This window comes from Chionomys nivalis, chromosome 19, assembly GCF_950005125.1.
Source record: "Chionomys nivalis chromosome 19, mChiNiv1.1, whole genome shotgun sequence".
NCBI lineage: Eukaryota > Metazoa > Chordata > Mammalia > Rodentia > Cricetidae > Chionomys > Chionomys nivalis.
In genome coordinates this window covers 59,415,235-59,442,559 of record NC_080104.1, presented here as the reverse complement: position 1 = coordinate 59,442,559, position 27,325 = coordinate 59,415,235, and the positions used below count along the sequence as shown (strand labels likewise).

The 27,325-nt window shown below is 46.1% G+C and overlaps 1 protein-coding gene across 3 annotated transcripts in view; it reads right to left on the bottom strand.

Moving 5' to 3' along the window:
* Positions 1-26,253, bottom strand: part of Slc26a8 (solute carrier family 26 member 8) — a 53,252-nt gene extending 26,999 nt beyond the window's left edge. Inside the window, exons 1-6 of one of the 3 annotated variants that reach the window (XM_057751310.1) lie at positions 26,191-26,253; positions 19,476-19,671; positions 9,186-9,325; positions 3,966-4,082; positions 2,810-2,991; positions 787-951 (exon numbers count right to left, since the gene is read on the bottom strand). In XM_057751310.1, coding sequence (XP_057607293.1) covers positions 787-951; positions 2,810-2,991; positions 3,966-4,082; positions 9,186-9,325; positions 19,476-19,657 — 786 coding nt within the window. In that variant the 5' untranslated portion in view covers positions 19,658-19,671; positions 26,191-26,253. The remainder of the gene's footprint in view (positions 1-786; positions 952-2,809; positions 2,992-3,965; positions 4,083-9,185; positions 9,326-19,475; positions 19,672-26,190) is intronic. The other 2 variants (XM_057751311.1, XM_057751312.1) reach the window with 2 other exon arrangements.
* Positions 26,254-27,325: the final 1,072 nt, after the last annotated feature.

Below are 27,325 nucleotides of genomic sequence, written 5' to 3'. Positions count from 1 at the left end.
AGGAGACGCCATGCAGCTGCCAAAGGAGAAGGACGCCACTGGAACCTTACTAGTAGGCCACAGCCTCGTGGTGATGAATAGAAACAGATTAACTGAAGATGTTAAAGCTACCTAGGAATACGTCTAAGCTATTGGCCAAACAGTATTACAAGTAATATAGCTTCTGTGTGATTATTTGGGTCTGGGCGACAGGAAATGAACTAACAGTCTTTGTCTACAACTAAATAGTAACTTCCTGACAAAATTTAAAATTTTACGTTTAGTTATTATACGAGTGTGTAAGTGTGTGTGTGTACACAACTTTTAATAGTTCACTCTTTCTAGCAGGTGGGCTGCAGGGATGCAGCGTAAGTCTACATACTTGCTGGCAGTCAACTTTACCAGCTGAATCATGTCACTGACCCCATCCATGGTCAATCTTTTTTTTTGGGGGGGGGTGGAGGCAGGGCTTCTTTGTGTAGCTTTGGCTGTCCTGGAACTCACCCTGTAGACCAGGTTAGCTTCCAGAGATCCACCTGCCTCTGCCTCCCGAGTGCTGGAGTTGAGGGGGTGCTCCATGGACAAACTTTAATGCAAACCATCTAGCTTAGAAGCTGAACTGAAGTGAGCTGCTGCTCCAGTCAGCTTCTGTAGTGGACCAAGACCCTAAATCTGCAGGAGACAGAGTTACTTCTGGGCCCCTCTTACCCTCTTGGTACAGGCAGGAGTCTGTCTACTCAGGCCCAGTTTTCTTCCTAGGCCAGAGGAGAGGTATGTGAACTCTGGGAGAGGTTTGAGGTTACTCACGTAGAAGAAGGAGATGGGACCAGCATGGAAACTGACCATGATCCCAAAGATGCATGTCATCTGGGCCAGTATGATGTGTAGGGCCACAGCAGCGAGGTAAGCACTGATGGCGGCCTCCGGAAGGTATGTGGCCACGAAGCCCATTCCCATCATACCCATTGACAGCTGTGGGGTGGGAAGAAAAGAAAAAGATCAAAGAGACTTGGGTCATTGTGCTGGCTAGTTTTGTGTCAACTAGACACAGGCTGGAGTCATCTGAGAGGAAGGAACCTTATATGGGACTATGACCTCATAGGATCTGGTTGTAAGCCTGTAGGGCATTAGGAACCTCAATTGAGACTACAACCCCATAAGATCAGGTTATAAGCCTGTAGGGCATTTTCTTTCTTTTCTTTTTCTATTTTAAAAAGATTTGCTTTATTTATTATATATACATGTTTGTCTGCAGGCCTGAAGAGACCATCAGATCTCATTACAGATGGTTGTAAGCCACCATGTGGTTGCTGGGAATTGAACTCAGGACCTCTTGGAGAGCCATCTCCCCAGCCCCTAGGGCATTTTCTTAATTAGTGATTGATGGGGAAGGGCCCAGCCCATTGTGGGCGATGTCATCCCTGGGCTGGTGGTCCTCGGTTCTATAAGAAAGCTGGCTGAGCAAGCCATGAGGAGCAAGCCAGTAAACAGCTCCCTCCATTGCCTCTGCATCAGCTCCAGCTGCCAGGTTCCTACCCTGCTTGACTTTCTGCCTTCATAACACTTCAATAATGAACTGTTATGTGGAGCGATAATGGAAATAAACCCTTTCTTCTTTCCCAGGCTGCATTCGTCACAGTGTTTCAGCAATAGTAACCCTAATTAAGACAGCCATCAAGTCAGCAATAACATCACGACCTCTGCTCAAAACAGATTCCCAACCGAAGACCAGGGGCGCCTTGGAGGCCTCCTTAGGCTCTCCTTCCCCGGTGAACTGGGGTCCTTGAGTGTTGACTCGGAGGCTCCCAGCAAGCCTCAGCCCACATTCTTCTTTTCCTTCTGAAACACTGGCAGCTGTTAGGCTTCTCCCCTAGAACCTCTGCCCTCTAGATGGACACGGAGGAATCAGCGACAGATACTGACAGTCACAAGACCCATCTTTTCCAAAGCGCCGCTTTCCACAAAGGCAGAGGGCCGCAAAGAGGAACTGAGAGGGAGAAGGTGAGGTGGTGGTGCACACCTGAAGCTTCAGCACTCCAGACGTGGAGGCCGGAGGGTCGGGAGTTCAAGGTCATCTCTGACTATAAAGTGAGTTTTAGAACCCTGGGCTATGTGAGTTCCTGTCCCAAAACAAACAAGCAAGCAAACCCAAGCACCAGATCAAACTTCCCGGCCTTGTGACTCCTGTGTATTGAGAATGATTCAATGGGCCTGCCGTGGTGGCGCACACCTTTAATCCCAGCACTCTAGAGACACAGGCAGGCAGATCTCTGTGAGTTTGAGGCCAGCTGATCTAAATACAGAGTTCCAGGACAGAAACCTTATCTCAAAAAACCACCACCACCAACAACAAAAAGAACGATTCAATAGAACTTTCTTAAAAATCTTTGCCATACCACTGGGTCATCTCTCCAGCCCAAGTCTCCCTTTCTTGTACTTTAAAATTCTGTACACTTTTAGCCCTCAGAGAGGGGACAAATCCCTGCGACTCTGGACACGTGAGTCTTCACAGCTGCTGTGTGAGTTACCACGGTGACTAACTGCCCAGCAAGGTGGGGCTAATGGTACAAATGGCGTTTCGCTCCCCGCACTCACGTCCTGCACAATAGGAAGCAAAGAACAGACAAGATGTGGGACTGAACAAAACTTCCAGACCTGCCTGGGAGCCAATTCTTCCATGGGCCTCTGTCTTCTAAAGGTTCTGGAGCCTTCCAAGATAGTGTCACCAGCTGGGGACCAAGTGTCCACTCACAGGAGTAGAATATTTCACATTCAAACCACAACGGACCTGTTCTTTAGTTCTTTACAAATTCAGAGATTCAGTTCCTACCTGAATAACTCCCGTCAGGAAAGTTGTGGTTGCCACCGCACTCAGAGATCTGTTATAGTTTTCGTAGAAGGTCGGGAGAGAAAAGTCATCCTTGACGAACGTTCCCATGATGAGGTGGCCATTGTTGAACGGTCTCTCCTTCAGAACGTTGATCATCAGAGCGCTCACGAGGAAGAAGGGGCCTGTGAAGGAAGTGTGGGAAACAGATCGCAAGCTCAGAAAAACTGAAATCATCCTTGAGAAGGAAGAGAAAGCAGGGACGAGAATTGGGGCTTCACAGGTTGGGTGGTTCGGGAGTTTCACCTCTTTGTAACATGGGCATAAAGGCTGGAATACAAGCACAGGCTGGCTGGAAGTCACTGTCAGGCTTAGCCACTGTGCCTCACCTCAAGACTAAGTTAAAGAAGATGGAGCCAGGCATGGTGGCATACTCCTTTAACCTCAGGACTTCTGAGCTATGCTGGAACTGTAAAGACTATGGAGAGAGACTTAGAGAAAGACTGATGTACTTTGCACTATGGGACAGATGTGGGTTTTGGGGTTAAGACACTATGCTTTGGCCTCAAATGCTCCCTAAAAGCTCATATGTTGAAGTCTTGGCTGTTCATGCTACTGGAAATGGATGAAGTAGGTCCTTGAAGACATGCACTTGAGGAGTGACTCTTGTCCCCTGCCCCATATGTGTGTGTCTATGTGTGCGCATTCATAGATGTGTGTATATGTATAACCATGTACATGTTTGTACATGTATGTGCATGCATGTGTATGTGTGCATACATGAATGTGTCTATATTTGTGTGTGTTAATGTGTCTGTGTTTGTGTGTGCATGTGTCTGCTTGTGTGTCTGTGCATGTGTCTTGTGGGCATACTTGTGTGCATGTTTATGTATGCATGTGGGTGCATTTGTGCATGCATACAAAGATGTGTCTGTGTATTCATGTCTGTGTCTGCAGGTATGTGCGCATGTGTGTCTCTGTGTGTGAACGTGTCTGTGCCTGTGTCTGTGTGCATGAGCCACTGTAAACCGTTCCTGTTTAAGCCCATGTTCCCAAGCATTTCTCTATGGTGACTGAAAGGTAACTGGCACTGGTTGCTAAGCAACAAGTAGATAACTGACAGATCATCTAGCTCCCGTGGCTCCGGCATTGAACTCACCAATGGACATTTGATGGCATGATCCGAATATTACATAAATGACTGAAGAGCAGAAGGCAGCGTAAGTGACATTGAGGGGAGGAATCAGCTGCCTTGTCAGCAAACTAAGTGTCAGGCCTGAAAAGCAAAATAACTTAATTAAGCAAAGACAGTAGCTTGGCTTTAAAAGTTACCTTACACCGGGTAGTGGTGGCACAGGCCTTTAATCCCAGCACTGGGGAGGCAGAGGCAGGCGAATTTCTGTGAGTTCAAGGACAGCCTGGTCTACAGAACAAGTTCTAGGACAGCTAGAGCTGTTATTCAAAGAAACTCTGTCTCGAGAAACCAGAAAAAAATTACCTCAAAATAAAATGGCTATGAATGCTTAGCCTGTGTGCAAACAGATCCTATAGTGTCCTAGTTAAAATAAAATAAAATGGCTATGAATGCTTAGCCTGTGTGCAAACAGCTCCTATAGTGTCCTAGTTAAAATAAAATAAAATGGCTATGAATGCTTAGCCTGTGTGCAAACAGCTCCTATAGTGTCCTAGTTAAAATAAAATAAAATGGCTATGAATGCTTAGCCTGTGTGCAAACAGCTCCTATAGTGTCCTAGTTAAAATAAAATAAAATGGCTATGAATGCTTAGCTGTGTGCAAACAGCTCCTCTACTGCGGTAGTCTCCAGCTTTTATAGCTTAGCTTTTGGGTTTTTGTTGTTGTTGTTTGTTTTTGGAGACAGAGTCTCATATAGCCCAGGCTGGTTTCAAACTCACTACGTATCAGAGAATGACTTTGAACCTCTCTGATCCTCTTGCCTCCAGCTCCCGAGTGCTGGGATTACAGGTGTGAGCCATTCTGCCAGTTTGTGAGTGCTGGAGAGTGGACCCCAGGGCTTGTGAATGCCAGCAGGCACCCTACCACCCGAGCTACAAACCCTCCATCTTAGCTCTGTCATGGACTCACTGAGTGGCTGCAGCACTGACGTGGAGAGGAGACATGGCACTGAGTGCTAGCTTCAGCTTCCTGTGCAGTGCTCATCCCTCCCAGCTCCAAGGGCCTGGAGGGCTGCACAGATGGGCAAGCAGCTCAGAGCTCTTGCTGCTCTGCCAAGGACCTGGGTTTGGTTTCTAGCACTGAGGCTCGGCAGCAGACAGCCTCCTGTAACTCCAGTTCCAGGGAACTGTATGCCTTTGGCCTCTGTGGCACCTGTACTAACATGTACACACACACACACACACACACACACACACACATTATATATATACATAAATGAAGTAATAAGAGAAAAAAGGCGACCCTGGGAATCCTCCAGGACCAAAGATAGAGCTGGAGAACAAGGCAGAAGTCACACAAAAGTCACTTGATTTTTGGCTTGCCAGATGCAATCTGTCTTTTCTATGGTAACCACCCCAGTGTCTTTTCTTAGTATTCCTATTCAAGGCTTCAAAAACACTTATTTATGGCTGGCTGGGTGTGCTGGTGCAGCACTGGGAAGGCACAGGTAGACAGATCTCTGAGTTCAAGGCCAACCTGGTCTATATACTGAGTTCCTAGTGAGAGACCTTGTCCAAAACAACACCAAACCACCAAAACGCTTATTTATTATTATGTGGTGTGTGAGTGTGCACACATCTGTACCACAATGTGTTTGTATGTGTGTGTATGTGTGTGTGAGAGAGAGGGTGTGTGAGAAAGAGAGAGAGAGAGACAGTGTGTGTGTGTGTGTGTGTGTGTGTGTGTGTGTGTGCGCGCGCGCACGCGCGTTGGTCAGAGGACAACTTCATGGAGTTGGTTCTCTCCTTCAGGTTCTGAGGGTTGAACTCAGATCATCAGGTAGTAAGCGCTCTGCTAGCTGAGCTACATCCCCAGTCCCAGTCTGTCGTTGGAAATTATTTTAACTAGGCAAAGATGTGTTACATTTGTTTGTGCTTATTTGTTTAATTATGTGAAGATGTGCTGCTGTTTCACCTTGCCTGCTTAAGGAACCTGATTGGTCTAGTAAAAAGCTAAATGCTAATAGCTAGGCAGGAGAGGGATAGGCGAGGCATAGGAGGAGGAATCTAAGCTCAAGAGAGAAGATGGAGGTGAGAATGAGAAAGAGAGGGACAGGCCCAGGGCCAGAAGCCAGGCAGCTGCCAGGCAGCCAGCTAGACATGAGAAGCAGTGAAAGTAGGAAAGAGAAGAAGAAGGAAGGACGGAATGAAGGAAGGGAGGGAGGGAAGGAGAAAGGAAGGGAAGGAGGAAGGGAGGAAGAAAGGAAAGGAGGAAGGGAGGAAGGACGGAAGGAAGGAAGGAAGGGAGGGAGGGAGGAAGGAAGGAAGGGAGGGAGGGAAGGAGAAAGGAAGGGAAGGAGGAAGGGAGGAAGAAAGGAAAGGAGGAAGGGAGGAAGGACAGAAGGAAGGAAGGGAGGAAGGGAGGAAGGACGGAAGGAAAGGAGGAAGGGAGGGAGGGAGGAAGGAAGGGAGGGAGGAAGGGAGGGAGGGAGGGAGGGAGGAAGGAAGGGAAGGACGGAAAGAAGGATGGAAAGAAAGGAAAGGAAGGAAGGAAAGAAAGAAAGGGAAGGAGGAAAGGAAGGGCAGATGGAAGAAAAGAAAAGGGGAAAGGGGGCTGACAAGATGGCTCAGTGGTTAAGAGCACTGGCTGCCTTTCCAGAAGACCCTGGTTCAAACATTCCCAGCGCCCATATGGCAGCTCACAACTGTCTGTAACTCAGTTCCAGGAAATTTGACACCTTCACACCAATAAAATAAAATAAAAAAGAAAGGAAGGAAGGAAGGTAAAAGCCCCATGGTAAAATGTGGATAAAGAGAAAGAGATGAAACAAGAGCTCAGCTAAAGCTGAGCATTCAGAACTGATAATATCTCCATATCATGACTTAGGAGGCCAAAAGAAAGCCTGCTACATGTGTCACCAATTTTATCCTTCTTTTGGAGAGGGGATATTTGGAGACAGGGTTTTTCTGTTCTGGAACTTGCTCTGTAACCAAGCTGGCCTTGAACTCAGAGATCTACCTGTCTCTGCCTGTCAGGTGCTGGGACTGAAGGTGTGTGCTACCACTGCCCAGCCCTAATTTCTTTCTTAATCAACCTCTATGCATTACAGAAAGTGGAAGCTATGCTTAAATTAGCTTATACTAACTAGTAAATTTATTATGAGGACATGAAGGACAGTCAAACTTCATGAGAAACTAGAACCAAAAGGCCATTTCCCTGCTCTTGTCGTCCTCAGGATTTCACAATACTCTGCCTCCGGTCCAGGGATGGGTCTAAACTAGGGATGTATTCTTGTATATATCTCCTGGTCCACAGATAAACAAATTCTTCAAGATTTTACATATGTTTCATGAAAACTCCTAAGGCATATTTACTGAGCATATATTGGCAAACTTTGCCAGGTGGATACGGTCAGTAAAGACTTGGGGGGCCCAGGGTAGGCGTAGTCACTGAGCACCCTAGTGTGCACAGGGCCCTAAGTCAACCTCCAGCATGACCACGTGGGAACCATGACTAGTGGGAGCCAAGGGTAAGGAAACTCAGCCTCTTCACAGTGATCGTCACCTCTGGTCTTCGGAGATGGGATAACAGTAGAATATCAGTGCTACCAGAAGTATTGGCATGGCAAAAAATGAGCCCTGTTAGCACGCGCCATCTGCAGGGAGCCTGGGGATGCCCTGGTTTGGGGCTTCTCTGAACACAGGGACTCCTCAGACTTGGTTTGTCACTCACTTTTGGGGGTCCTAGAAACGACACTTCAGGGACTGTTAAGACAGTGGCTGGCTCCAGGAGCCCAGTGTCCAGCAACAGAGGAACAGATAAAGAAACTATGGCGTAGCTACAAGGGGAGTCCCCGGCCATCGAGAGTGAAGTGTCATCTGCAGGAAAATGGAGGCCATCAGAGGAAGTGAACTATTTGTGTCTCAGAAACACAGATATGGGATGTCTACTATCACATGTGGTTCCTAGGTCTTATGAAATCATGACTGTACATAGAACATGTAAGTATATAGTAAAACCGCCTAGGAGAACAGGGGACTAAGAGGCAGAAAGGGAGGAGGATGAGGAGATTGTTCAGTGCATAGTATATACTTAAATCAAAGGTCTGTGTAACATACTACCACATATAATCAATATACACAACGAAAAAAGAGAAAATGGAAATTTCTTTAAACACATAGCTAACAAAAAACAGTTGTGGAACCCTTAATAAATTCAACATATTCTCTCTCTCTCTCTCTCTCTCTCTCTCTCTCTCTCTCTCTCTGTGTGTTTAAAAAAAAAAAGGTTAAAAAAAAGGGTGTGCGTGTGATGGCTCAGGGCATAAAAGACCTGAATTTGATTTCTGGGACCCATGTCATGGTGGAAGGTGAGAACAGACACCCCCCCCCTTAAGCCATCCTCTGACCTCTACATACACCACACAATAAATAAATAAATAAATAAATAAATGTTAAGAAAGTAAAAAAAAAAAAGCTGGTTGTAGTGGCGCATGCCGGTAGTATTTGCTGAAGGAGGCAGAGGCAGGAGGATCACAAGTTCGAGGCCAGCCTGGGCTACACATTAAAAAAAAAAAAAAAAGAAAGTTTAAAAAAAATAGTTGTGCCTGGTAGCGCAGCCCTTTTACTCCAGCACTAAGGAGACAGAAGCAGGTAGAGCTCTGTGACACAGAGGCCAGTCTCCATCATGAAACTGTCACAAAAATAAACAGACAAAAGAGTTACTGATTCCTATTTGGAGTGGAGATTTTGTTTGTTTCTCAATAAATTCTCAAGAAGCGTGTCCCTACCTTTTGGTGCTGGGGCTGCAGGTGTGCTCTACTTCTCCTGGGTAGAAAGGAGCTTTCTACAGCCCGGTGAGACCTTGGGGTCTCTCATCTAGCAGCTGTGGTGTGTCCCCTGCTGGAGAGACAGGTGCCCTGTTCCCTAGCGCTCATCTTTTCCTAAGGAAAATTAACGCCTGCTGAGATCTACTGTCATCACGAGTGTGAAACCACCCAAGGGCAGAAAATGGCCAGGAGTAGGGACTGCAAACTCTGTGGGAAGTGTTCACGGGTCTCAATTCAATCACATCTTTTGGAACCACCTGGAGGGGTTAGAGACCTGGGGATTACAGGGAGAAATGATGACAGTAAGAACGCCACTCCTGTGTTTCCCTTCCGTTCATCCAGCAGAACTGCTTGCTCCCGGAAGGCGTTGAGGTCTAGGAGATCAGCTTTGGTAAGAAGGTTTTGGATTGCCCTTACCTTGGGGAACTTGAACAAGACCAACACTTAAACCAGCAAGTAAGTCTCCAAAAAGCCAGTCCTTGAATCGATACAAACACATCCACTCTAGGAAGGGAAAGACCGTAAGCATGCATCGTAGGAACTTGTGCCATGAGCAGCTGGGAGAAAGAAGAACAGAGACTCAATTAGGTTCTCCAGAGAGAATCCCCTGGCCAAGTAAAGACACAGGATGCAACCCTCATTCCCTTATAGTGCAGTTTCTCATCAGCATGGCTGACATTTTAACATATTGGACCAAAATATTCTTTGTTGTGAGACCGACTGTCCTTTGTGTTTCAGGATGTTTAGCATCCTGGCTTCTGTCACGAGATGTCAGTACTCTCCTCCCCTGGCTTAGAGAACCAAGGATATTGAGAAATACCCCCAGAGGACAAAACTACCAGCAAGGACCTGCAAGGCTGTAAGAACTGAGATTCACATGTCCAGTATAGAGCCAGTTTTGTGTTTTATTGGCTGTTTAGAGAGAATCAAACTTCAAACTTACCTATTTCTTCTTTGTTTTTTCCCTTTTTTGGGGGGGGTTGTTTTTTGAGACAGGGTTTCTCTGTGTAGCTTTGGCTGCCCTGGAACTCACTGTAGACCAGACTGGCCTCGAACTCACAGAGATCCACCTGCCTCTGCCTCCTGAGTGCTGGGATTAAGGACTTCTAGTAGAGAAGGAACTAGTATCACTGTCTCTTCATGATAACCGTGTTTGGGGGGCTGGAGAGATGGCTCATTGGTTAAGGACACTTGTTGCTTTTCCAGAGAACCTGGGTTAAATTCCAAGCACCCACATCATTGTCCATAATCATCTGTAACTTCGGTCTTAGGGGATCTAATCCCTCTTCTGGCCTCTGCTGGCACTGCACACACACGGTGCACCCACATACATGCAGGCCAAACACTCCACATTAAAAAGACAAAAACAAACCATTTTGTTGTTGGTATGAAATCAATGGGTGGTAGAGAGAGTTAACAGGAATACAGATAAATAGTCTACAATTGACAGGACATTTCTCTACTAGAAAGAAATTGGGGAGTGGGGGACTGGGGATGTGGCTCAGTTGGCAGAGAGCTTGTCTAGCATGCGTGGAGCCCTGAGCTGTCTCCAGCACCACACAGACCAGCTGAGGTCTATGTGTTACATGCCTATAATCTCAGTCATCATGGGGGGGAGGCAGAAGACTAAGTTCAAGATCATCTTTGGGTACACGGTGACTTTGCCACTAACCTGGATGACATAACCTGTCGGAAGGAAGGAAGGAAGGAAGGAAGGAAGGAAGGAAGGAAGGAAGGAAGGAGCATTGTCAGGCGTGATGGTACACTTTAATTCTAGCACTCTGCAGACAGAGGCTGGGAGATCTCTGTGAGTTCAAAGCCAGACTGGTCTACAAAGGGAGTCCCAGGCAGAGCCACACAATAAGAGCCTGTCTCAAAACACCAACCAACCAACAAATAAAAAAACACAGCACCACCACTACCACCAAAGCAGAAACAAATTCATGCTCCAGAATGTTAGCATGAAAAGCTGAGTCCAGAGGCACATAGCTGCAGTCCCAGCTGCTGTGGAGGCTGAGGCAGGAGGGTCACCGGAGCCCAGGAACCAGCCTGGACAGCATAATGACACCCTAACTCGAAACAAAAACAAAATGTCAGTGTTGCGGAGACCGAGTAACCCTACAGCAGCTTGAGGTCATCTAAAGCAGTGGTTCTCAACTAATGCTGCAACCCTTTAATACAGCTCCTCATGCTGTGGTGACCGCCCAACCCTAAAATTATTTTCATTGTTACTTCATAATTGTAATTTTGCTATTGTTATTTGTATTGTAGATATCTGTGTTTTTCGATGATCTTAGGTAACCCCTGTGAAAGGGTCATTTGACCCCCAAAGGTATTACAGCCCACAGGTTGAATACCACCGCTGTAGAGGAAGGTAACAACCTATCGGTGAGTAAAACTAGTTTGGCTTTAAACTGCCTTTTGCCATTTACACTTCGGCATGGACTGGCGGTAGACTAGATGGTTTTCCTCATGTACATGTTGGACTAGATAACAGATTTAACTATGGCAACAAATATAACTTCCCCATGTGGAACACTAACATGTGCACTCAGAAAAGAGGCAATGTCACGTGTTTAAACATTTTTAGATTTATTTATTTTATGTCTATGAGTGTTTTGCCTGTATGACTGTGTACCATGTGCATGCAGTGTTCAAGGAGGTCAAAAGAGGGCGCTAGATCCTCTGAAACTGGAGTTGTGGATGGTTAGAAACCACCAACTGGCTAATGGCAATTGAACCTGAGTCCTCTGCAAGAGTAACAAATGCTCTTAACTGCTGAGCCATCGTCGGCCCAGCCCTGATCCCATGTATTTTGTCTTACATGACCATAAGCATATTTAAGGTAGATGAGGCCAGACAAGTAGGAATGGCTTCCCCAAAGTCAGTGTCACAAACATGAGCAGAGTTGGGGCAGAAAGCCCGTCTCCTGACACCGAGCTCAGTGTTCTCCTCTCTACAGACTCGGAGCCCCCTGCTGACAGGTTCTGGAGGAAGGTTGAGCTGTTATTTCCATGTGGGTCGCTGGGTTCGAGGTAGGTGTACAATCATAATCAGACAGAGTGATCTTGGTGTGCATGGAAACCCAGAACATGGTGCTGAGACAACCTGTGCCACCACCTGGAGCAGTGTTCCCTCCCAGACACGCGCATCCGCCTGAAGACCACTAACCCTGGAGAGTCGGCATCGGGGAAAACTGAAGTGGGCATGGAATCAAGATGGTCTGAGCGACACAGAGCCAAGAAGGGAGATGGCTCAAAGAACAAAAGGAGCTGATGGGGGAGACGGAAGGCATTTAGAGAGAAAGTCTGATTAAGTGAGAAACGTGGGCTCGGGGCGTGGCACAGTATGAAGACCTGAATCTGAGTTCCCAGGACCAGGGTGAAAACCAGACACATAGTTTAAGATCTTGTAATCTCAATGATTCTGCAGGAGATGCGGAGTGGAGGCAGGATCCTCAGAAGCTGAACAGCCAGCCAGTCTGGCGTACGCGGCAGAAAACAACAAAGACAGTATCTCTAACGCGGGGGAAGGTAAGGACCAACCCAGAGTTGTTAGCTGACTTCCACACATGGGTACACACACACACACACCTGCAAGGAATGTGTGTGGCCTGGTGGCACACGTCTGTATCCCTAACACTTGGGAAGTAGAGAATCAGAAGACCAGTGGTTCAAGGTCATCCTTGGCTACACAGTAAATTTGAGGGCCGCCTGAGCTGTCTGCGACCAAGTGAAAGAGCGAGGAATACAGGAGCTGGTAAGACAGCACAGCGCATTTTGATGTGAAAGGGGCTAATCAAGAGAAAGAAAATGAGAGAAGAGATAAGATGTGTTTCTGCAGAAAGGAAGAGATGGAGTTGATAGATTATTTTGTTTACTAAAAATGTTCCTCAAGACCAGAAAACCAAAACCACTTACATAGTGTTTACTATTTTCTAGACATAAAAAAAAAAAAAAACACCACCAACATATCCTTTAAATCCTCCTTATAGATCCGAAGCAGGTGCCATCATCAGCCCCACTATACAGAGGAGAGGCGGCACGGGAAGGGGGGGGCTAGATAAGTTACCAACAGCCACACAGCTGGGCACCCTGAGATCAGAGCCATGCTTTCAGTGCCCTGCTGGCCTAGATTTCTGGTTAAAATTCAGAAGAGGCCAGAACTGTGTTTTAGAAGTGGGAATATGAAGAGAAGAGAAAGAAAAATGTGTGCAATAAAAGAAAAGATTTTAAAAATAGAAGCTGAGACTCAGAACATCTATAAAAGCCCACAGGAGAGGCTGGAAATACGGCTCAGAGGTTAAGAGGTTAAGAACTCTTGCAGAGAACCAGAGTTCAGATCCTTGTCAGGTGGCTCACAACTGCCTGTAGCTCCAACTCCAGGGGATCTAACACACTCTCCTGACCCTTAAGGACACCTGCACACACATGGCATCCATGTATACAGATACATACATATAAATAAAACAGACACACAAACAGCACACAACTCTTTTTGCAGACAGTGTCTCATGATGTAGTCCTGGTTGGTCTGGAACTCTGTGTAGAACAGGCTGGCCTCTTTGCCTGCTGAGTGCTAGGCTTAAAGGCATGTACTACCACACCCAGACCTTAAATTAAAAATAAAATAAAAGGCCCACAGGAAGCTGACTCAGTCGTATTTAAGTGTCTAGATGGAATGGTGGAGCAAGCAGAGGCCAAATAAGTTGAAATAGCCTTAGTAATAATTGTTTACAAGGGTAAAGTTATTAAAAACAATCATTTTGTCTCTTTGCTTGCTGGGATTCTGGGGGTCGAACCCAGGGCCGCCCTGGTGAGAAATGTCCCCGTTGGCACATGTTCCCTTCTGCTGCCTGAGGTGGAGGAAGTTGGGGTGGTGACATGGAAGCACAGAGGGGACATTCAACTGCAGCTTGCACAAGGCAGGATATGAATAGAGGGAGTGGGGCATCGGAAGCAGAGGTGCAGCGGACTTTGCTATCGGCAACTGCAGGCCAGATTGTGACAGGCAAGCAGGGGATTGGGGCAGATAAGGCCGGATGTGGGGAGGGCAACTGGAGCGGCGAGAGTTGCCGTCCGTCGTGAAGCAGCTCACACAGGATTCTCAACCTCGGTTAGTGGACCCTGGAGTCTCAGGCAGAATTGGAGGTGAATGTGAATTTGGGGCTAAAAGAGTCATTATTTCCACTAACTTCATGACTAAATTTCACATTTCCTTCAATTATGTTTTGTTTGTTTGTTTTGAGACTACTTGTTCTGAAGCTATTGTAGGCATTGGATATGTAATTTAGGTGACCTCAGACTCATGACAATCCTTCCGCCTCACACTCCCTGGGGTTGTGACAGGCTCCTTCAGTTAGGGATATTGATTATAAACTGAAACAGAAGCCCAGAACTGACTGCTGTAAGCAGAGCATCGCTGTTGCCATAGGTACCCTTTTCTCCTGTGACAGGTATCTTCACATCTTATTTACATTCCTTACGTCCTTGAAACTATGGTTTTCACTATGTAGTTACTAGGCACATGCACACGAACACACATATACACACATATACATATATGGACTAAAGGCTGGGATTAAAGGTGTGCACCACCGCCATCTGGCTCACAAGATTTTAATACAACTGTTTTACCTTATAATTTTATCTACTTTATATATTAATAAGTTATTGGGCAGAGAGATGACTTAATCAGTTAAGAGTTTGTGCTACTCTTACAGAGGACCTGAGCTCAGCTCCCAGAATCCACATTAGTGGTTCACGGCCATGTGTAACTCTGGTTCCAGGAGATTTGATACCTCTGCAGGCACCTGAAGTGTCATGCACAGACCCACGGACATATACACATAACTAAGAATGAAAAACAAACAAACAAAAACAGGAAAAAAAAGTCACGAGCCTTTAATCCCAGCACTTGGGAGGCAGAAGCAAGAGGATCTCTGTGAGTTTGAGGCCAGACTGGTCTACAGTGAAAATTCCAAAATAGCCGAGACTGTTATGCGGAGAAATCCTGTCTTGAAAAAACAAACAAAATTAAATTAAAACTATTCTTACTGAGGCCTTTCTCTTTTCCTTTCTTCCTTCCTTCCTTCCTTCCTTCCTTCCTTCCTTCCTTCCTTTCTTTGGTTGTTCAAGACAGGGTTTCTCTGTAGCTTTGGAGCCTATCCTTGAACTTGCTCTGTAGACCAGGCTGGCCTCAAACTCACAGAGTTTCACCTGCCTCTGCCTCCTGAGTGCTGGGATTAAAGGCGTGCGCCACCACCGCCTGGTGCTGAGAATGGGAAAGTAACATTCTCTTCAACAGACCTTGCTGTTAAAGTGGAATATCTATAAATTAAAGAATAAAGTTGGACCCTGACTTTACACAAGGTACTAAAAACTAAAAATAGATCAAAGACTCAAAAGTGAACACTGACAGGCATAGTGGCTCAGGCCTGCTAATCTCAGCTACTTGGGATGCAGGGGCAGGAAGATTCTAAGTTCAAAGCCAGCCTAGGCTATCGAGTGAGTTCAAGACCAATCTGGGAAACTTAACAAGACCTTGTTTCAAAATAAAAGAGTAGGAAGAGAGTTGGATACAGCTCAGCAGTGGAGCCCTTGCCTCATGAGTGGGAGGCCCCATGTTCAACCTCTAGCCGAAAGAGAAAGAAAAGGAGCCAAAGTATAAAATTCTTAGGCTAAAACATAGATTGAATTTTTATCAAAGTAAAATTTTTTCAGGGCTGGAGAGGGAGCTCAGTGCCTAAGAGCACTGGCTGCTCGTCCTGAGGTCCAGGGTTTGGTTCCCAGCTGTCATGTGTACATTCCCACATACAGACACAAACAACTACACATAATTAAAAATAATAATTTTTTTTTGCTTGTTTGTTTTTTGAGACAGGATTTCTCTGTGTAGTGCTGGCTGTCCTGGAACTCACTCCGTAGACCAGGCTAGCCTCAAACTCAGAGATATTCCTGCCTCTGCCTCCCAAGTGCTGGTGCTGGGATTAAAGGCGTGTGCCACCACTGTCTAGCATAAAGACCTTTTTCTCTTCTTTCTTTCTTTCTTTCTTTCTTTCTTTCTTTCTTTCTTTCTTTCTTTCTTTCTTTCTTTCTTTCTTCCTTTCTTTCTTTCCTTTCTTCCTCCCTCTCTCCCTTCCTTCCTTCCTTCCTTCCTTCCTTCCTTCCTTCCTTCCTTCCTCCCTCCCTTCCTTCCTTTCTCCTCCTCCTCTTCTTCTTCTGACAGGGTTTTTTTCTGTTCTGAAACTCACTCTGTAGAACAAGCTAGCCTAAACCTCACAGAGATCTGCCTGTCTGTGACTCCCCAAGATAAATATTTTTTTTTTTTGATTTTTTGAGACAGGGTTTCTCCGTAGCTTTTGGATCCTGTCCTGGAACTAGCTCTTGTAGACCAGGCTGGCCTCGAACTCACAGAGATCCACCTGTCTCTGCCTCCCGAGTGCTGGGATTAAAGGTGTGCGCCACCACCGCCCGGCTAAGATAAATATTTTTAAAAGACTTTAATGGAGGAAAATGACAACTTAAAGGGTTAAAAAAATTACAAATCATCAGAAAAGAACTGAATATTTAAAGAAATCCCCAACTCAGCCAGATAGGGGTGGCCCATAAGCACTTGGAAGGCAGAGGCAGTTGCACCTATGTGAGTTCAAGGACCACCTGGTCTACCGAGCTAGTTCTAGGACAGTCAAAGCTACAGGGAAACCCTGTCTCAAAAACAAAACAAAACAAAACAATCTTTCAACTCAATGATAAAAAAGAAAAATGACTTGATGTTGAAAGGAGAAAAGAAATGAGACATTTTTGTCTCTGAAGATACAAGAATGACCAATAAACACAGGAAAAACTTGCTCATATCTTCATGAGAAAGACATGGAACAAGATTTAAAAAAAAGCAACCAGCACAAAGAGACACCACCTCATATATGCTAAGATGGGGATAATGCAAACGATGGAAAGGAAATTTTGGAGAGTGCATAAAATTAGAATCCTTGTACATCTCCAGCAGGAATGTAGAAGAGTGCCTGCATTGTAGAAACTAACATACCAGCTCCTCAACAGTTAGCAAGCCTGGGATCTTAGCATTCAGGAGGCTGAGGCAGGAGGATGGTGAGTCTCAGGCCAGCCAGAACTAATAGTGAGACCCCCATATCAAAGAAACAAAAAGGGCAGAGAGCCAGCTCACCTGGCAACGGACCTGCTGTGCAAGCATGAGAATGGCATTCAGATCTTCAGCACGTGGAAGATGAAAGAACCAGGTGGGCAATGTAGCTTGAAATCTGCAGCTGGGGCAGTGGAGACCAAGGGTCCCTGCAGCTCACTGCTCGGCCAGCCTAGCTTAATCCAGGAGCTCCCGGTGCAGCGAGAGACCCTGCCCAGGAGCTCCTGCTTCAGCGAGAGATCCTGCCTCAAAACTGAAGGTGGGAAGTGATAGAGAGGGATGCTTGACATCAGTCTCTGGCCTCTGTGTGTTTGTGCACACACATATGTGCACATCCACATGGACATGTGTACACACACAACCGCACAGAGAACTGTCATATGATCTGGGAATTCTACCCCTAGGCAGGGTCCTAAGAGGATTAAAAATGGTGATTGAAACAGATCTGTGCCAACATTCACAGCAAAATTATTCTCAGAGGCCAAAAGATGGAAATAACCCAAGTATCTATTAACCAATGGATGGACAGACAAAGTGTATACAAAACACAATGGATTATTACTCTGCCATAGAAAAAAGGAAGCGTGCTGGCCCTTGCTATAATGTGGGTGGGTCTTGAGAGTATGATATTAAATAAAACAAGAGAGACGCAGAAAGACAAATGCTGTGGCTCTGCTTGAATCACAAGGGGCGGGTTCATAGGTCCATCTCGAAGAGGCAGACTCACAGGGACAGTAGGGGTGGGGTGAGAGGCAGGGAATCATTGCTTAATGAGTACAGAGTGTCTGTTTGAGGTGATGAAAAAGTTTCACAAATTGACTGTGGTGATAGTTGCACAATAACAATTATGTCACAAAATCCCACACTTAAAAATGGTCAAAACAGGGCTGGAGAGATGGCTCAGAGGTTAAGAGAACTGACTGCTGTTTCAGAGGTCCTGAGTTCAATTCCCAGCAACCACATGGTGGCTCACAGCCATCTATAGTGAGATCTGGTGCATAATAAATAAATTAAAAAAAAATGGTCAAAACAGAGTCGGGCAGTGGTGGCACACACCTTTAATCCCAGCACTTAGGAGGCAGAGGCAGGTGGATCTCTATGAGTTCGAGGCCAGCCTGGTCTACAGAGCAAGTTTCAGGACAGCCAGGGCATACTATATATTTTTTACTATAATAAACACACACGCACACAATGGCACCCTGAGGACACAAATCTATGACAGAGTGCTTGCCTAGCATATGTCAAACTGTGGGTTCAAGGCCCAGTACTGGGGATAAAAAGCAAAAGAGCTGAGAGTGGCGGTGCGCCCCTATAGAGCTGGGGGTGGCAGTGAGCGCATATAGAGCTGGGGGTGCGTGCCTACAGACCTAGCACTGGGGACGTGGAAGCAGGAGGCTCAGAACTTCAGGCTAGGCTGGACTACATAGAGAGTACGAGGCCCTGTCTTGAAAAAGAAAAAAAACAAAACAAAATTAATGAAAGAAAATATTGTGAAAAGTATCCTTTTACGCTGTCAGTTTGCTAAGAGGTTCATGGCACAGGAACAGGTTCAGAATCCCTAGCTAGTCAGGGGGAGGTAGAGGCGGTGTGTCCTCTCTGTTACTATTGCTTAGTCCGTCAGAGCTGTCTTTCTGGAAGACTGCTAGTGGTGGTTGGTGTTTTATCACATCTGTTTAGTGTGGAGTGTCATGGGGAACAGCTTTGTAGAGTCATTTCTCTCCTCCCACCATGTGGTCCCAGGACTAGAACTCAAGTCCTCAGGCTTTACAGCAAGCACCTTTTACTCACTGAGCCATTTTGCCTGCCCTGATCTAACAATGTGTTCATTAGACATCATCCCGAGATACTACAGGAGGTCTTTATGGCTACAGAGGCTGGACTGTGTAGTCTTGTACAAAGATTCAAGTGCTGAGAGCTTGGGTCCAAAGGAGGCAATGTTTGGAAGTAACACACAGTGAGACCGTGGCTGTGGGAGCTGCTCCCCCATGCCTGGATCTAGCTCTTGTGGGGTTGAATTAGCATCTGGAGAGCGGGTTTTATAGAGTAAGGCTGCTCCATGCCTTGACCACTTGGCAGCTTCCCTTTCCACTTCTCAGCTACATTGTGACACAGCAGGGTGTCCTCACCAGGACTGTTTGGACCCACTGGCTATCGGAACCATGAGCCAAACAAATCTTTGTTTATAAGTTACTCAGCCTGCGCCTTTGCTTATAGTAGAATATTAGAAAACAGGCTCAAAGACAGTGCCAAAGAGGTTTATAATCAGAGGGCCCTGAAAGACATATACAGGCACACAGACACACACACAGATACCCACTGACGATAGACAGACAGACAGACACAGAGATGCCCATAGACACACACAGAAACGCCCACAGACAGACAGACAGACACACACACAGCCAACAACAACAGAAAACATCACACAGTAAACAGCACGGTTCTGACAACAGGGATCCAGAGAAGGGGGGGGGGGGCCGCAGAGGAGTCCGGTTAGAGTTGGCTCCTGCCTGGCTTGGCGGCCACTGAGAGGCAGAGTACACGCACCGGCACTGGACGTGGTGTTTGAAGGTGGTGATGTTGATGTCCACGTTCCCAGAAGAGGGAGCCCTCCTCTTGTGCTCCTGTTGGAAGTTCTCTTCGTTGTACACGTTTCGCTTGACATCATATGCAAAGGGGATTTGCCTGTATCTGCTGCCCAGACTCTGGATGCTTCTCTCTGTCTGCATTCTTCCTGGGTGAGCTGGAAAGACGCGAGATGAAAATGGGTGTTAGGGTCGATGAGACCAGACAGCTCAGTGGCAAAAGGTGTTGCTGGCAAGCCCGACGACCTGATGACCTGTGTGTGATCCTGGGGTCCACATGACAGGAGAATACCTGTCCCTGTAAACTGTCCTCTGACTTTACATACAACCTGCGGTAACATACGCCACTCCTACCACCAGATAAATCAACGTAACACAAAATATTTAGGGTTAGGTGTTTATTAATCCCAGCACCTGGCATGCAGAGATAGAAAGATTTCTATGAGTTTGAGGACAGCCTGGTCTATATAGCAACTTTTAAACTAGCCAGGACTACATAGGGAGACCCTATCTCAAAAGATAAGTACATTTTTAGAAATTTAAGTCATAAGCATTTTTCTTGATTTTTTTAAAAAGATACTTTTATCAAGTCCAAATGGATCAAAGACCTCAACATAAAGCCAGCCACACTGAACCTTATAGAAGAGAAAGTGGGAAGTACACTTGAACGCATTAGCACAGGAACCCACTTCCTAAATAGAACCCCAGCAGCACAGACACTGAGAGAAACAATTAATAAATGGGACCTCCTGAAACTGAAAAGCTTCTGTAAAGCAAAGGACACAGTCAACAAGACAAAACAACAGCCTACAGAATGGGAAAAGATCTTCACTAGCCCCACATCAGACAGAGGTCTGATCTCCAAAATATACAAAGAACTCAAGAAATTGGACACCAAAAGATCACATAATCCAATAAAAAAAAATGGAGCACAGACCTCAATAGAGAACTCTCAACAGAGGAATCTAAAATGGCTGAAAGACACTTAAGGAAATGTTCAACATCCTTAGTCATCAGAGAAATGCAAATCAAAACAACTCTGAGATTCCATCTAACACCTGTAAGAATGGCCAAGATCAAAAACATAAGTTGATGACAACTTATGCTGGAGAGGTTGTGGGGAAAAGGGAACACGGCTGCATTGCTGGGGGGAGTGCAAGCTGGTACAGCCCTTTTGGATGTCAGTGTGGTGATTTCTCAGAAAATTAGGAAACAACCTTCCTCAAGACCCAGTAATACCACTTTTGGGTATATATCCAAAGGATGCTCAATCGTGCCACAAGGACATGTGCTCAACTATGTTCATAGCAGCATTGTTTGTCATAGCCAGAATCTGGAAACAACTTAAATGTCTCTCGACCGAAGAATGGATAAGGAAAATGTGGTACATTTACACAATGGAGTACTACACAGCAGAAAAAAATAAGGACAGCTTGAATTTTGCAGGAAAATGGATGAAGCTAGAAGACATTATTTTGAGTGAGGTAACCCAGACACAGAAAGACAATTATCACATGTACTCACTCATAGGTGGTTTTTAAACATAAAACAAAGAAAGCCAGCCTACAAACCACAATCCCAGAGAACTTAGACAACAATGCGGACACTAAGAGAGACTTACATAGATCTAATCTACATGGGAAGTAGAAAAAGACAAGATCTCCTGAGTAAATTGGGAGCATGGGGACCTTGGGGAGGATTGAAGGCGGAAGGGGCGAGGACAGAAAAAAAGAAAAGAAAAGAAAAAGAAAGAAAAGAAAGAAAAAAAAGATACTTTTACTATTTGTGTATGTGTTGTGTGTGTGTGCTCACGTGTGAGTACACGTGCTCTCCAAGCCCTGAAACGGGAGCAGGAGTTGGTGCGTATAAGCTTTCCAACATGTTACTGGGATCCAAGCTCAGGTCCTCTGCAAAAGCTGTGTCTGCGTTTATTGGCTGAGCCATCTCTCCAGTACGCTTGCTTTTTTTTGGAGAGAAGGTCTCTTGTAGTCCAGGTTGGCCTCAAACTCACAATGTAGCCAAGGATAACCTTGAATTCACGATCCTCCAGCTTCCATGTCCCAAGTTATGGGGTTACATACGTGGCCTACTATCCCTGTGTCTGTTTTTTAAACTAGAAACTTTTTTTGTTGCTCAGTCTGGTTTTGAATGATGAGTCTTCAGCGAGTGCCTTAATTCAGTCCGAGCACTGGGACCAGGGGCGTGTCTAACTGTGCCTGCCTTTCAATATACTTTGATGGGAATGTAATTCATACATAATGATGTTACATTTGCACTGCAGTTTGATAAGACTCTTCCTCCGTGTTGTATAATTTTACTCTCAAAGGACATGTTATTCTCATGTTCAAAATGGACAAGGTGTCAGGTGTGGTAGCCTGGCCTGCAGTCCCAGCACTGTAGACACAGGGGCAGAAGGACCATGAGGCTGAGATCATCCTGGGCCACATACCAAGAGCCTATCAGAGCAATTGGACGCAAGACCCCAAATGAGAACACAGCTCAGGAATTTAGGCAACTTCAGTGTTTACTGCTTACTTACTATGTGTGGTAGCATGTGTGCGCTCAGGTGTGTGTGTGGCCGCACACGTGTGCGGGTGTGTGTGTGGGGCTATCTTTGTTCTCACTATGTAGCTCTGCACTGGGAAGACGCTGGTATTTTCCTCACTACCGCCAGACTCGTCTTTTCTGACAGGTGTAGAAAGTTCCTCAGCACACCACAATGATTCAGTCACAGCCACAGTTCAGGCCCTGTCTGTAAAACAGATGTCAAGTCTTCAACCATGTAACCTAGGGCGATACTGATGGCCCCTGAGAAGGTGAGTTGAGACTCAACTCAAATCAGGGAAGAGGAATAGCCGTTTCCGGGAGAGGACTGGACACAATCAGAGATGATATAAGGCAAAGAATTCAAAAGATCTGAGTCATGTCTGCTTTACACTGAGGGGGAGGGGTAAAGGTATCCTAGAGGAGGGCCGGTGAGCTGACTGCTGGGGAAGGCACCTGCCACCAAGCCAGATGACCTGAGCTGGATCCCGGGACCCGTGTGGTGGAAGGAGGGAACCGACTACCACGGCTGTGTCCTGACCTGTACTCGGCAGTGTGGCCTGCGTGCACGAGCACACGCACAAAATAAGCAGCTTAACTGTTTCTACAGGGAGCTGGGTGTGGTGGCACATGCCAGTAGTCTCAGCACTTGGCACACAGAGGCAGGAGGAGAATCAAGGGTTCAAGACCAGCCTCTGTTATATAGCAAGTCTGAGGTCAGCCTGGTTATATGAGAGCTTATTTCAAAATAAACAAACAAGACCACATGCCAAACAAAAGTCATTTCAAGAGGGCCCTGGAGGTGTGACTTGTCTTGGATCTCCTAGGATCTGGAGTTGGAGAAGGAGTCATGTACGTATGGGATATACTTAAGGAGACATTGAATCAGAGACGCTGCCTCGAGCTGTATGGTCCAGCATGCTGAGCCATCGGCTAATAAATTTACTACTTAAACCTAACTTTCGTAAAGTAAAATTTTAAATTTAAATCCTACCAGTGCAGATATAAAACTTTCTGTCAGTAGGAGAAGCTGTTTTGAACAGGGCTGGGGAAGGAGAGGTCAAGGCAAAAGCACCATTAAGAGACCCTCTGCATCATAATGATCTAGGGACAGGTTAGTAAGTCATTTAGAATAAGTTGGAAAGAAAGAAACCAACTGACCAAGCAAACAAAACCATGGAGCCCCAGTGGAGAGACAGGTGGAACGCTGCCTGTGATGTCTGATCATATGTCTCCCTGAAACATCAAAGGGAGACACATGACTTCCTTATTATGAGTTTCTTTGGAAGTCTCAGCAATGGCTCCAACTCCATGACTTTGTATATGTGCTTGTATGCATGCATGTGTGTATGTGGTGTGTTTGTGTGTGTATGCATGTGTGTGGCATGTTTGTGCGAGTGCATGCATGTATGTGGTGTATGTGTGTGGTGTGTTTGTGTGTGTATGCATGTGTGTGGCGTGTTTGTGCGAGTGCATGCATGTATGTGGTGTATGTGTGTGGTGTGTTTGTGTGTGTATGCATGTGTGTGGCATGTTTGTGTGAGTGCATGCACGTATGTGGTGTATGTGTGTGGTTGTGTGTGCACGCATGTGTGTAGTGTATGTGTGTGGTGTGTTTGTGTGTATGCATGCATGTATGTGGTGTATTGTGTGGTGTGTTTGTGTGTGTATGCATGTGTGTGGCATGTTTGTGTGAGTGCATGCATGTATGTGGTGTAAGTGTGGTGTGTGTGTGTATGCACACATGTGTGTAGTGTATGTGAGTATGTGTATTATGTGTGGAGGCCAGGAGTCTATGCTCTCCATCTTTTTTTGGTAAAGATTTCCTTATTCTATTTTTATTTTACTTTTTTTTTTTTTTAATTTTTCAAGACAGGGTTTCCCAGTGTAACAGAACTAGCTTTTGTTTTTTTGTTTTTTAAATTATTTATTTATTTATTATGTATACAATATTCTGCTTGGGTGTATGTCTGCAGGTCAGAAGAGGGCACCAGACCTCATTACAGATGGTTGTGAGCCACCATGTGGTTGCTGGGAATTGAACACAGAACCTTTGGAAGAGCAGGCAATGCTCTTAACCACTGAGCCATTCTCTCCAGCCCCCAGAACTAGCTTTTGTAGACCAGGCTAGCCTCAAACTTACAGAGATCCGCCTGCCTCTGCCTCCCGAGTGCTGGGATTAAAGGTGTGCACCACCACCGCCCGCCTTTATTTTACTTTTACATGTGTATATATAGGCACTGTGTGTGCCTGGTGTCCTCTGACACAGAAGAGAGTGTCAGATCCCCAGGAATTGCAGTTATAGATAGTTGTGAGACACCATATGAATTCTGGAAATTAAACCCGGGTCCTCTGCAAGAGCTTCTTAATCACCTTATTTTTGAAACAGGTTCTCTTACTCAATAAGAGTGCACTGATTCAGCCAGACAGGTACTTTCCTGATGGAGCCATCTCCCCAGCCCTTCCATCTCTTTTTGCTTTCATAAAACCCCAGCAACGTCTCACACGCCAACCTTTTTCTGCACATGTTGGGATGTGCAGAACTCCTACGGACATGTGGGCCACACCGAGCAAGACTTCCTGAATCACAAGTTCTGGGGCAGCACAGAAATGTGCTTCAAGGAGTTGGGTGAGCCCAGATTAGTGATGCACACCTTTAATCCCAGCACTCGAAAGACAGAGGCAAGCAGGTCTCGGAGTTCCAGGCCAGACATAGGAAGACCTTGTTTTAGCCAGAGAGGCAGCAGCGGCATGACTCTGATGTAGAGTAACATAGAGGGTGCTATAATCTAAGAGAAGCTAGTTATCTTTCCGGTCTTGGCTTTTTTAATTTTTAATTTTAATTTTTGAGACAGGATCTCATGTAGTCTAGCTGGTCTTGAACTCCCAGTCCTCCTGCACCACCTATCAAGTGCTGAGATTACAGGTATGCGCTGCTGTGCATGCTCTAATTCCTTTCTTTTCTTCCTGAACTGGGAATGCACCTGAGGGCCTCACATGCTAGGCTGCTCTACCCTGAGCCGTAGTCCTAGCCTTTAATTATCTTTAATCAGGCTCTAAGTGCTAAATTTAGAATACTATTAAAATACAAGCACTTTAACCCAGCTCTTTCAAAACATCTACTGCCCTTATTCATTTATCCGTCTTATCCGTCCATCCACCCAGCCACTGACTGATTCAAAGAATCTCTATTTGAAATATTTAAATGCAAAAAAGTAACTTGATATATAAAATTTTGACCCAACAGAAAAGAAACCCTGAAAGTTAAGGTGCAAGAATATCTTTCCCCTGATACAGTCATTTTTTATTTGTTTCCTATAACCATTAGGCAAAATTCACTTCCAAGTTTTAAAAATAGCACGTGTAATTCCCAACCAAAACCTACTCGTTGTTTGTGACCTTCTCAGTTTTGATGGAGAGTGTACAGGGGACACGCACTGCAAAGGTGTTCGCAAATAGTGTTGTCTAGTGTCAGGAGATAATTGAAGGTGACAGCCCTCCAGCTGCTGATCACAGGTCACGTAAAACACGGACACCTTCCTTTAGGGCCATACAACGGGGTGTGTTGGAGAGCGACTCATCACTGGGCTGAATGGAGAAGGTTTCATGGGCGGACCCAATATATAATCTATAAATAGGGATTTGACTGGAAGACAGACGAGACGGGGAGTGGGGGGTGAGGGTGCGGGTGGGGATGAGGTGGGAGGCGCTGAGGTGGAGCGCAGGGTTTAGCCAGAAAGAACGAAATGAACGAAAGCAATGAGGTTTGAAAGGATAAGGAGCCTTGGGCTGAGGCCTGATGGGGACACTGATCAGGTGGAAGTGTGGTGAAGCTCACAGACCGGTTCTCTCAGCTTTTGACAATACGGAGAGTTTTTGAAGGACCCAGCCTGCAAAATCCACTGTCTCTAGTCACTGTTTCACGCGGCCTTTCGATACGAGAGAGAAGTTCCAGGGACCACCGCCATTCATTCATTCATTCATTCACCCACTCGTTGCGCAAATCATTCAAAGGGTGCCGGGGACCTTCCGGGGTTGCAGGTGACCCAAACAGCCCAGCCCTGGGACGCGCCGCAGCCCCCAGGGTCCCGGGCTGCAGCCAGTGCTCCCGATGGCCCCCGACCGAGACTCACCTGGTTCCCGGTGGCCGGCGGGAGCGCTGACGCTGGGGTCAGACTCGGCTCCAGCCTGGCGGGCGGCGGCGCTGCGGACGCGGAGGCCGGCAGTTCCCGAGCCGTTGCTGCAGAACCCGCCGGCGTTCCGGCTGTGCGGGTGACGTCTGGGGCGAGGAGAAGGGTACCTGGCTGCCCTCCTCACCCCTGGGCCGTGGGAACCATCTAGAAACAGCCACGAAAATAGGAAGTCCTTTTCCTCCGTCTCCGTGTAACAAACACAGGCATGCGTTGGTCATGGCAGGGTGGATGTGGGTAGGGATGGGTTGAACTTGCCCCGTTCACATTTATTACTAGCTTATACAGAAGATTCCACTAGGTGGGAATGTAGGGCAGGATTTCTCGTGTAGACACAGGAGTCAGGGCCCAAGTAAGGTCAATGGATCTGCCTAAAAGCGAGACTGTCGCCCTGCTCCCAATACTCCCAGAGTCTAAAAATTTCTCTAAGTTTAGATTCTTAAGATTCTCCAAAGTTTCCTTTAAATTTCTATATTTTGGATGACTCTAAAGGGCAGGAGTCAGTTTCAAACTCCAGTAACAGGTTTTGGGGTGTTTGACATACGATCTCGTAATAGCCCAGGCTGGCCTCTAATTACATTGCAGAGGCTGGTCTTGAACTGCTGATCCTTCCAAATGCTGGGATTACAGGCTGTATAATGTGTGTGTGTGTGTGTATAAAACATATAAACATTGCATATATACATACACATATTATATTCATGAATATGTGTTTGTGTGTGTGTAAGAGGAGACTTTCCTGAAATGGAATGACTTACCTACTAATAATTTATGTAGTTATATATATGTGTGTGTATGTACACATATTTCTCTTTCCCTTCCAGTGCGGGGGATGGAACCCAAGACCTTGCAAATGCTGGCCTCCAGCCTGACAGCCCACATTCTTGGTGTCTATTCTGATCTTGTCCATTCTACTCCCTGTGGGTCCCTGGAATTTCCTTCTGGAACTTCCAGAGTGGTTCTTAAGCTTGAGAAAATTTAAGAGCTACTAGAAGCGTCCGGAGGGAAAGCCTCGGCTTTGAGGCAGGGTTAATATTTCCTTAAGGGGCAGATTTCGTCAACACCCCCAGGAATAAGC